Below are 12,283 nucleotides of genomic sequence, written 5' to 3'. Positions count from 1 at the left end.
TTTCTCCAGTATGACTCAATCCTGGCACTCATGGCCCACTGACAGCCACTACAACCCTACACGGCTTGCCCTAGTGGAGGTAGCACTTAACTGTCCTACAACAAAGCCATTTAGCCACACTTAGCACATCAGAACTCCCAGGCAGGAAGAGACCAGACAACATGCAAGCTAACCTTTTACCTCATTTCATAGATGGGTAAACTGAGGCCCAGAGAGACGATGCAATTTCTCTCAGATTACTCAGTAGGTTGGCAACAGGGCTGGACTTTAGGGTTTAGCATCCCGGATTCCAACACAAGCCCCCTGGTAGAGTAAAGCAGGCTACCTATAATCCTGTGCCTTAGTTTCTCTACCAACACACCAGGCATAAACCAGACTGACCCCACTACACCCAGCCCTCCCCCCATTTTTGAAACCACATACATTCTCACCTCCGGAGATTCCACCAAGCTTTCCATGCTCCTTCTTCCAGCTCTTCTTCCTAACCACTCAGCTCTTTGTGGTCTATAATGGCCTCTCCCCAGAATACTGACAAAAAATATCCACCTGAAGAAGGGAAGACTGTGGGCAGCCACAAAGTCCTGGCATACCTGACGCATACCAACACATACTCCAGGTTCCCAGTGTTGGGGGATAGAGGCCTTCTTATTGTGGTTTGGGGTAGATCTGTTCACATAGGCCAGGACACAATTTCCACTAGACACTGGCTTTGGGGTACACCCTGTCCCTAAACTGTGGTCACAGCTTCATACCTTTCCCTTCTCCTTCTCTTGACTCTGCCCTAGGACAGATGAAAAAACTGCATGAGGAAGAAATTTTACCATGTAGTCTACAGGCACTGATTATATATGCCTTCTGTGTCCAAGGGGATGAGGAGTTAGGCACTGATCAAAAGACATTCAGACTGTAATCCTAGCACTCTGGGAGGCCGAGGTGGGAGGATTGCTCGAGGTCAGGAGTTCAAGATCAGTCTAAGCAAGAGCGAGACCTGTCTCTACCAAAAATAGAAAGCAATGATTTGGACAGCTAAAAATATATATAGAAAAAAATTAGCCGGGCATGGTAGCACATGCCTGTAGTGCCAGCTACTCAGGAGACTGAGGCAGAAGGATTGCTTAAGCCCAGGAGTTTGAGGTTGCTGTGAGCTAGGCTGATGCCACGGCACTCTAGCCAGGGCAAAAGAGCGAGACTCTGTCTCAAAAAAAAAAAAAAAAAGACATTCAGAATACTGATATTACCATAGACCTTATCTCACTCAATCCTCTTGTCCTCCCCTTGAGATAAGAAATCATCTCCCCATTTTACACAGTAAACATTTTGCCATGGGTCCCCAGGAACAATATGTACCAAAACAGCTCTCACATGATTCAATGCACTCAGACTGCCCAGTTAGGTCACAACTCACTGCTGTGGAATGCAGTAGAAGAGAAGACACATGATGTGGCTATAAGATGAAAGCAATGGCAGTCACAAGTTGAATGCCCCTCATCTACTGGATCAGTAAACTTTTTGTCACTGAAATCACTAGTTCTAATGTCATCTTGCCATTTATGCAATTCAGCAGACGTCTGAATTTACAAGTCTACAAAAGAGGCATGGAGGGTGGCTACATGGACAGAACTGGCAATTCACATTTGCACACTGTGGGCTATTGGATCAACTTATTTTTATCCAATATAATTTAAAAGCCTTTCTTCATTCAGGCCCTGTTTCTGGATCCCATAAGCCAGAGCTGTCAGATAGGAGTTCATCCACCTGGGTTAAATGAGCAGGCACCCAGACTAGCCTGTCAGAACCTAACATGGTTTCTATGGATGGCTACACACATCAACTGATCCACAGTTTTAGATTAACACCATTTTAAGTCAGGATTTTAAAGCCAGGGTCTGCCCCCATTCTACAGGTTTGGCTCCACATATAAAGGAAGAAGGAAAGAAAGCTCTTACTTTGAATAAACCAACTCTGGCAAAGATAGGTGGAGTGTTGCAAGAGCCCCAGTAAGACTCCCTTCCTGGATACTGAGTGACTTCAGCAGGAACTGGCTGAGGCAATCACTTACAGGAAAAGCCTTCTGTCCAAAGAGGCCACACAGTGTCCCGCACAGGGAACTTTCTCTCTCTCTCTCTCTCTTTCTCATACACACACACACACACACACACACACACACACACACACACACACAGGCTGGGACTGTAAATATGAGGCTCCAGATAGATCTGACTGGCTCTTGGAATCCACATTCTTTAAAAGTCAGGAATTTCCAATCTAGAGCCTGTGACTGATTCCAAACCTCTTGGAAAGCAATGTGGCAATGTGACCCAGTGTTGTTAAGATGACCATATCCTCTGGCCTAGAAATTCCTCTCCAGGAATTTATCCCAAGGAAATTACAGAAGGAAAAAGCCACACACTACAAAAATGTTTATCTGAAGATTATCTTTGATGGTGAAACCTGGAATGGTGTCTGCTAAGGGAATATCCATAAGGATACAAGACAGCTACAACAAAAGATAATTAGGATAATTATAAACAGAACAGTTGGTAAGATAATGTTGGACAAAAACAGCTCAACAAACAGTTTCATTCTATGATTGCAACAGAGTAAAACATGTATGCATTTGGAAAGTAATAGCAAGTTTTGTTATCAAGGGTAGGAGCAAGTTTTGTTACAATAGTAGATAGAATTTTTTTAACATTTAATGTGTTAACATTGTATCTTCAACTACAAAAAATAAGAAATCCCATAATGCAAAAGCCAAAATCTTCACAAATAACTATCACTTCTATCAATAACAAGTAACATATATTTAGGGTTTATTCTGTGTTAGGCACTGTTTTAAGCTTTCATGGCTACTACCTAAACTTCACACCTACAGGTAGACACTATTATTATCCCCATTTTACAGGTGAGAACACTGAGGCACACAGAGAGTAACAACTTTCCTAAACCAAACAGCTAGCCGTGTGATACTTCCTTGTGCCAATTCTAAGGGTCATCCACCTGCTAAAATCTTTATATCTGCTTAGACAGACATTGCAAAATCCTCAGTAGAAGCCTCATGGGTAAGTGGGTGGTGAGCTTCAAAAGGAATTTCAGAGGTCTTTCATGTTAAAAATATAACCAGGATTTCCCCCATCCACCAAACTAGAATCTAGGAGGTAGAGAAGGAAGGGGGCTAAAGACCAACAGGCTCAGCCCACTCAAATTTCAGAAAGACAACATGGACCAAGAAAGTCAGGACTTGCCTAAAATGAAGTAATCAATTAGGAAAAGAATGAAGATCAGAACTCGGAATCCTCATGCCAATGCCCTTAGTTTCCAAGTCTTGCTCTGACCCTTTGCAGACCATGAATCCCTCTCTCTGTAGCTCTCTTCCCCTCCACCTGCCTCTCTGTGGTCCCTCAGTCCAGCTATCCACAGCCTCCCACTGTCCAGAATAGTCCCAACTGCACCACCTTCCCTCTCTCTGATCATCTTATGCTCACTCTGCCTCCATTTCCTTCCTCTCTTGCCCTGCTGGTAACACTATGCAACAGCTGGAACTTCAGGTAGAGTGTTCTCCCTCTGTGACAGCAACTAGAGGAAATCACAGGCTACTTTCAGTAGTAGACCCCTGCCCTTCCCAATGAGGGAGACTGTTCAAACATGCTGTGATGACTCAGGCTTCCTCTCTCTGACCACACCATATTGCCAGGCTGTCCACTCTCTGGGGTTCCTTGAGAGCAGGGGTCAGCCCTTGTTCATGTCTAACTCCTGTCCTTTGTACAGTGTGGTTACCAATAAAAGTTTGCTGAATGAGCAAATGAGTCCCTGTTCATTCTCTTCCTTGGGGCCCTTCCTGACTTTAGTATGAAGACTCCCTTCTAAATATCCTTGGCCAGGCTAGGGCTCTGCCCGGGGTGTCTGAAGTGCTCATCTGAATGCCAGGAACTACCTGACACCTCAATGCCAAGTCCTCATGTTCCTATAATGCAAATACCAGCTTCCATAGACCCCCTTTAACTTGGAGTCTTATCCTTTTTTTTTTCCCCCCAAGGTGGCAACGTCCTGTAACACCAACAACAGCTCTGTAGTTTCAGGATGTCAAAGGCAAAAGGACCTTATGCAAAACAGGAAGAAACTTTGAAAGAAAAATTTAAAGGCATGTTTAGAATGCACGCGTCATGGGGCCAAGCAATTATTGAACCTCCTGCCAAGGCCTCTCCCCATGACCTCTAGGCCCATGTGGTGGGGCAGGAAGGACCCTGACCTCACACCATATTTATCACACTGCTGACATAATCCTGCCCCTTCCCTCAGTGCCTCACCCTAGCTCCCCAGCTCTGTGCCAAATGACCCCTGGCAGGCCAAACTGCCCCTCAGAAGAGAATTTAACTCCATTGAGGACATTCAGAAGGGCGTAACTTCAAAATGCACTCCTTGGGAAGGGCCTGGTACACTGGCCTGAGGCTTTATTCATCTAACTGACATATGTGAACAAGCCCTGACTGAGACCCAGGCTCTGCTGGTCTCTGAGGCTTCTCCCTAAAAGAATCCCTGCAAACCTAAAGGTGCTTATTTCATGGCCCCTGCCCAGATCTCAGGACTACATGGAGGCGAGGGAGCTGTGCTGTATGTTTCAGAATCTGATTTCCTAGCTTGTTTCCACCTTTCCGATGTGTCACATCTCAGTGATGTCACCAGCACTGGGTTAGCTAGCTGGTGTTCAGCCGGCACCATGGCCTGGAGCCACAGCAGTTCATGTAAGCCTAGCCCAGAGACTTGGCAGCTAAGGAAACAAATGGAGAAGTCACTGAGAAAGCATCACCCCCACTGATTCCGTTCACAACAGATTTCTGCTCAGCCAGATCCTAAGAGCCTGTCCTGTAGCCTGGCCCTCTGCCCCTGCCCCAGGCACTTCCTGGATCTAGTTTCCTTTTTAATCAGAATTCTAGACACACCATTTAGCAATAAGCAATACTCATCTGCCAGCAGTAAGCAAATCTGTAATTTCCAGTGGGTCTATCCCTTTGTAAGACTGGCTTAAAAACCCAGCCTTTCTCAAAAAGCATTCACCCTTTTTCTTCCTTTTTAGAAAGCTCTCCTACAGAAACCATTCAAAACGTACATAAACCACTCCCCATACGCACAAGCCTCACCATACCACTAAGAAAAAACGAAAACTAAATACGTACGTGTCCATGTTCAGCAACAGTTGAATGACAAAGAAAGTTACGACATATTCAGCTGACAGGATATGATACTGCCTTTGTGATTTTTAAAGATATAAGAGCAAGTATTTGACAGAATCTTAAGTGGAAAATTTTGAACACCTGGCTATCTATGTGAATCTATATCAATATCAATCTATCCACCCATCTATAAAGACATCAGCTATATACTTAAACCTATACAAGACAGAGACTAATAGGAAACATGCCAACATGTTTCTTTTAGGTAATAGGAATATGGGTGTGCTTTTCTATCGCTTTCAACTTTTCAAATTGTTTTCAATGACGCTGCATTACTTTTTACAAAAAGGAGGAAGAGATTATCCTATTTCAAAAAAAAGGTAAAAGCAAAGACCGGCAGCCCTAGCCCCAGCATCCCTGTGAGGCAAACCATTCTCTCTTTCTGTCTGGGCTTTGTGAGGGGCTTTGGAGAGGCAGCAGGGGGGACAGAGAAGCAGCTACATAACACACCCAGACCAGACATTAAAATCACTGCCAAAGAATTCAGCAACAGCCAATTATATAGCCCTTGGCCTTCATTTGTGTAGGGAAGGGGCGGGCTGAGGCCAAGCTGGAAAGTGGAACCTGAAACACTGAGTGTGTGACTCACCCCTCTGTCTTCTAAGGACGAATCCCTTTAGGACACGTTCACACAGCCAGCTCCCAGCAAAACCCTGTCCCCCACCTCCAAGCCCCACACTCTAATGTGGAGGTCTCTGACTTTTAGAACAGAATCCTGAGGTCTTTCCTCAAGCTAGTGACTGCCTCGCCTCACCTCACCCCGCTTAGGCCCAGATAAACACAGACAGACACACACCCCACCCCCACCCCGCAGGTCTTTACAATCACAGCCTGTAGTCTGGCTCCCAGGAACCCTCACCAAGTTTAGGGACCCAAGGGACCCCATGGAGATCACTGAGTCCAATCCCATGCCTTGTTAACCCCTAGCAGTCGGGGTCTGTCTGGCTGGCCTTTACAGTGACCTCACTCACTGTCCAGAGACCACACCAGACTGTGCCAAAGTCAAATAAAAAATTGTCACAGTGCCAGGCCCTCAAAGGACTTAAGCTGCAAGGGCAGAACATTTGTCATAAGACAACTGGACTCCTGCTCCACTGGATAAGAAAAACTGGAATTTCCAGGTGGATGTGGATTCAAGCAGAATTCCAGTCTCTGCTTCTTGGCAGGAGCAGGCAGGGAACAAGGTACGGTAATGGGTAAGCAGGCAGTGGAGAAATCAGCAGGTTTGACTACAGTAGAACTAGGCCCTTTCTTTCTCTCTCTCTCTCTCTCTCTCTCTCTCTCTCTCTCTCTCTCTCTTTCTCTCTCTCTCTCTCTCTCTCTCTCACACACACACACACACACACACACACACACACACACACACACAGCCCAGCTGAGCCCAGAGGGGACAAGCCTAAGGGCCCTGTTCCCAAAGTCTAGATGGTCCCCAGGGTGGAATCTGTGGAAGGACTCAGACGGTCTTGGCATTAACTGTCCCATCATTCCCAACCCATAAATTAGCCTAGTCCCATCCTAGAAATCCCTACCCTGCTGCTACCCAAAGACCATAATACCCAGGCATATGGCTGTTGATGTCTCATTAAAATCTTCATAAAGCAGCAAGTTAAAGATTACCCAGCAGAGCTAATTACGCAGTTTCAGAAATTAGAGGAAAATTTTCACACAGATAAAACCAGGCCTGGAGAACTTTAATATCAACTTTGGGTTTTTAAAAGAAGAAAGGACAGGAGGGAGGGGAGTGATAGGCAGAGGGAAAGGGATAAATAAACACACACATACACACACACACACACACACACACACACACACACTCTTTGGTTTCCTCAGTTCACATTAGCACTGTTTAATTATGCCTCCCTTGCCTAACTTGTGAGTCCCTAAAGAGAAGGTATTTTGTCTTCTTTGTAGCTCTAGTGCCCAGCATAGTCCAGGTACATTGCTGGAAGTAAATGAATGAGGTTACCAGATGCCTGAGCCATCCATACAAGACAACCATACAAGACTTTTCGGAAGGACCCACAGACATACCTTGCAGGGATCTTTTCCTAAAACTCTAAGCCACATCAGGTCACCCCTGAACCTCTGTACTAAGTGTCTACTGGGTAATAACCTCAGGGAAAAGCATGGGATGGTTCTGTCCTTCGAAGCTATGGTTCTAAGAAGCTGCAGTTTTGAGTCCAATCCTACATTTGGCCCTTACTCCTCACGCCCCAGGGAGCTTCCATTGGGTTCATCAGAAGCCCTTCTGCAGAAGGAGGAAGCTCCTGCACTTGCTTGGAGTCTGGTATGAACTACAACAGGCAGGGATCACTTCCACCCCCATCAGGCTGTGGAAGAAATCAAGCCAAATAGCTATGGTGGAAGAAATCAAGCCAAATAGCTATGGAGGGTATTTCTCAATCGCAGACTGTTAGACAAGGAGTATCTGCGTGTTATGTCGATAAATTATTTTCCCTGGAAAAAAACAACAGGACAAATTGGTTTAAAGGACTAGTTACCTAAGCCTAAGGCTTCAAGATCTGGACACAGATGAGGCTTCCTCCCTGAGCCTTCTCCAACCCCCAGGATGAAGCTCTACCCCAAGCCAGAAGGTGATGAGGCTCCAGCACTCATCCCCAAAGGGGCAAGAGGGTGCCCTTTCCCAAGCCTCTAAGTACACTCTGTCCTGGGCAGCCTGCTGCTGTCCACGTGTGTGCACATGGGGGGGAGGGGCAGCATGCTAGAAGAGAAACACCTGAGCACCAAGAACCCAGCAGAGACCTACAAGTGCTAGGACACAAACCTTGGCAAAGGCTCAGCTGACAGCCCTCATAAAAACCAGGGAATTTGGCTCAGGGACAAGTGCTCCCCATGTACCCTGGCTACCTGTAGCTGCTGTTTGCTGGCCCAGATGCCCAATGAAGAGGATCTCCTCAAAGTATAGCTGGGCAAGAGGGGCCTCTACGGTTTAAGCAGTCCAGTACTCATTCCGCCCCCAGGCCAGCCAGCCCTGGCCTCCCCTAACTAGTGCAGTCTGATGTACCGCCCACCTCCCCCACCCCACCCCTCTCCAGACTGGCAGCGCTACAGCCAGTCAAGTCCTGTTGAGCTGCTGCCAAGTCTGAGTAGAGATAAACATTCCAGGAGAAGAAATGCAAGGCGACTGTTCCTCCCATCTCAGGCAAACACCCAGGTGGCAAGAAAAGAGAGCCTCAACTGTAGGGTCAGTGGAGTGGAAGCTGCATGGCCCCCTGAGGACCTGAGACAGAGTCAGGGAAAGAGGATAGCACCTACAGTCCTAAACTAGCTGGGAGAACTGCCTGGGGAATGCTGTAGGAACCCTCAGGGAAGGCCCACCAACCCCCTTCAGCACTTACTCCTGGAGGCCCCACACTAGCCCATGGAGTTTGCCCTGGATGGGGACTACTGTGGTTCCAAATACTACAGTCTGCCCCAGGTCACACAGATAGCATAGACAGAGGCAGGATTCTAACCCACGTCTATTTGAAGTCTATTCTAAGGCTCTGACGGATCAAATAGTGGCCCGCCAGAAATCCAGTCTGGTGCCTTACCTCCTCCAGGAAAAGGCCTGTCCATACCTATCACCTATCAGCTGAGAGGGATCACAGTATCTGGCCCAGACCCCTGGACACCAGAAAGCAGAGCCAAGTCAGGGAAAGAAACTGCAAGTAGTGAAAAGGCCACAACTCTAAACCCCACGGATGCTTTCTCCCATCAACCTCAAAACCACCCCACAAGGGCTTTGGCTGACACCTGCCCATGAACAGATGGGCTCAACTCCCCTCACCCACACTCCCGGGGAGACTTTCAGCTTTCTCAAGGCAGGAACCTCCACTTGGAGAGCTGCACCCAAGCATTCAAACTAAGGGCTCAACTAAAATGAGGAAAATACCTCCACTCTCATTTCTGGAGTTGCCTCAGTAGCAGCCTAAGCGTCATGGTCTCTCATACATGTCACATGAAGGCAGGCAAGCTAGAGAAAGCCCTCAGAAACCTTATCTCAGGAAGTCCTTTCAAGCAGCCAATTCAGAATCCATTTAGAAACACCAGTAACTGGTAACAAGCTAATACTAGCAACACTGTTACAAAACAAAGCAGAGCTATGGTCACCACCATGACTCTTATGCTTCAGAGAGACCCTATGCCTCAAATACCAATCTAATGAACTTTGGGGTACTTTTCTTTAACTTGCTAATTAATTTTTCTTTTTCTCTTCTTTTCTTTTTTTTTTTTTTTGTTTTTCTTTTGAGACAGAGTCTCACTTGATTGCCCAGGCTAGTGCCGTGGCATCAGCCTAGCTCACAGCAACCTCAAACTCCTGGGCTTAAGCAATCCTCCTGCCTCAGCCTCCCAAGCAGCTGGGACTACAGGCACACGCCACCATGCCCAGCCAATTTTTTCTATTTTTAGTAGGTCTCACTCTTGCTCAGGCTGGTCTCTAACTCCTGGGCTCAAGCAATCCTCCTGCCTCAGCCTCCCAGAGTGCTAGGATTACAGGCATGAGCCACCTCACCTTGCCTCATTTTTCTTTCTTTTTGTACAATGTCCAGGCAACAATTAAAAACAAAAGCAAAAACCCTGGCCTCTCTGTGGCCTGGGACTTGTGCTGTCTCTTCCCCCCTTCTCTCTGCTGTTCAGAGCCATCTCCATGGGAACTTCAAGGTTCCAAGCAAATATTATTACTATATTATTGTTAACCATCATGTACCTAGTACCTACTATGTACCACGTATTTACTGTACACAATCTCATTTAGTCCTAAAAATAACCTATAAGGTAAACATCAACAACCTCATTTTACACATGAGACTCTAAGAAACTCTATAACGTGCCTGAAGTCAGACACTTAGCAGTAGGGCAAAGAGTCTATTATACTTTGTTTTATAGGACTCGTCTGCTTCCCAGACTAACCATCAAATAAATGCAAAGCAATTCAATTTTCTGCTTTTAAAAAAAAATTCCCTCTCGTTACCATAGTTCATGTCTGACCAATTCCAAGATGTCCCTCTCAAACTTGGTATGAAAATATTGAAGCAATTATTGCAGAAACCAAGCAAGAACAGGTAGGAAGGCCTGCTCTGCCAGGGCTCTGCGGGAAAGTGACAGAATTATTGGCGGGATGCCTGCCCGCCTGCCAGGGACCCTCACTCAGAACAATTCTCCAAAATCTAGCATTGGAGATGAGTGGCCACCTGTCTGGTAACCCTGGAGGCAACCTGTAGCTGCCTTGGGCCTATGGGTTACAGCAGGGGTCCCCAACCTATGGTGAGCTGCATAATTATTTCATTATATATTACAATGTAATAATAATAGAAATAAAGTGCACAGTAAATGTAATGCACTTGAATCATCCCGAAACCATCTCCCCTTTCCCAGTCCGTGGAAAAATTGTCTTCCATGAAAATTGTCCCCGGTGCCAAAAAGGTTGAGGACCACTGGGTTACAGGGCAAGGAGCAATCCAGGTTAGGCTCAGCCTCCTGCAGTAAGGAATGCAAAACCCACCTACCCAAGCTCCCAGCCTACACTGAAACAGAGACTAGAGGCCAGGGTTCAGATCATCTGGACAGGATAACTGACACTTTGGCTGCTACTGGAAGTACCAGGATTGGGCAACCCCATGTTGATTGGTTATATTTTAGCCCTCCAGCCCCCAGAGTACATGTGCCCTCTGCCCCTAGGAGGACCCTGCTCACCTAGGTTGGGGAACCTACCCATACCCAGGGAGGAAGCTGGGGGAAAGGGCCCCAAGCCAGGGATCCACACAGAGGAGGAAATGAACACAATAGTTACAATTTACTGAGGGCTTATCCTCATTAATTAAACCCTTGTTTACATCACTTCATTTAATCTTCCAAAACAACCCCTTAAAACAGGTACCATTTATTATCCCCATTTACCATAAGAGAAACCTGAAGTTTAGAGAGAAGTCACTTGCCCAAAGACTCAGGAGAAAAGTGAATCCACTCTCAGGAGAGTGGCTCTATGGGAAGACTTGTGATCTGAGAGGTCAACCTCCTTTCCCACTGGGAGCCTCACTGTCAGTCCCCAATAAGGGAGTGGGTTTACTTGAGGTCCCTACCAGAGTTAACAGGACAAGACTGCTCTACGCCCTAAAACAGACCAAAACTCCAAAACTTCCTGAGCCTTGGGCCTGAGCAAGGAAGTCTCCAAGGCCTTCTCTGGTTGTGCGGCCAGAGGGGCCTGCGGGCTTCCCTGTAGGGTCTCGGCTCCAAGCCTCCAACACGACTCCCAAGGGACCCACCTCCCAACCCCTCAGCCCAAAGCCTGTCTGGGATTAAGGTCTCTGATCCGGAAAAAAGAGCCTGGCTGTCATGGAAGAGGGCATAGGAGAAGGTCCGGGGGACCCTGTCGGGGAAATCCGGGGGAGTCCCAGTCCTCGGACTGACGACGACCCGAATCCTTACCGAGCAGCGGGGACTCCTCAGGGCAAGCGGGCAGAGACAGCACTGTGGTGCGGGGCAGTGGGAGCGAAGTCAAGTTGCTCGCGGGGCCGGGGCCGGAGTCCGCACCGCGGCTGGAGTCACGACCCGGGCGCGGCTCTAAGGAGGCGCCTAAAGGAAGCGGCGGCCGGGCCCCTCCGGACCGGAGCTCCCTGGAGGACTGCCCGATGGCGGCGGCGCCGTTCGAGCCGCCCTGCAGCGGTGTGGGTACTCCCACCAGCTGGGGCAGGCGGCTCAGGTCGCGGCCGGCCAGGTAGTAGACGAGAGTGACGCCAAGGTGCAGCGCGCAGACGGCCACGAGCAGGCGGCAGGCCCGCTGCAGGGACGCGCCTGGCATCGCGGCGCTGCCGCCCAGGAGCGGCTCCCGAAGCCTCATCTTCCCGCCGCCGCTTTAAGAGGGGTGTGGGCTGCGGGAGGGGAGGGCGACCCGCCCGCGGGCCGCCGGCCAGGAGCTGCCTGACCACTGCGAGGAGGGGAGAGCCCGGGGGGAGGCCGTAGAGCGTGGCGCCAGTGGGCGGGCGGCCGAGCGCCGAGACTCGGCCGGCCCGGCCCGACCCGCGAGGGACCAGAAGGGCGCCGGCGGCGCG

The 12,283-nt window shown here is 48.4% G+C and overlaps 1 protein-coding gene across 1 annotated transcript in view; it reads right to left on the bottom strand.

Moving 5' to 3' along the window:
• Nucleotides 1–12,262, bottom strand: part of B4GALT1 (beta-1,4-galactosyltransferase 1) — a 51,071-nt gene extending 38,809 nt beyond the window's left edge. Inside the window, exon 1 of the mRNA XM_045562983.1 lies at nucleotides 11,661–12,262. Within this exon, the coding sequence (XP_045418939.1) occupies nucleotides 11,661–12,072 (412 nt within the window). The 5' untranslated portion in view covers nucleotides 12,073–12,262. The remainder of the gene's footprint in view (nucleotides 1–11,660) is intronic.
• Between the last annotated feature and the right edge of the window lie 21 nt (nucleotides 12,263–12,283).

This window comes from Lemur catta, chromosome 10 (genome assembly GCF_020740605.2).
Source record: "Lemur catta isolate mLemCat1 chromosome 10, mLemCat1.pri, whole genome shotgun sequence".
Taxonomy (NCBI): domain Eukaryota; kingdom Metazoa; phylum Chordata; class Mammalia; order Primates; family Lemuridae; genus Lemur; species Lemur catta.
The sequence above is the reverse complement of the archived record's forward strand: the minus strand, read 5'-3'. Positions and strand labels throughout refer to the sequence as shown.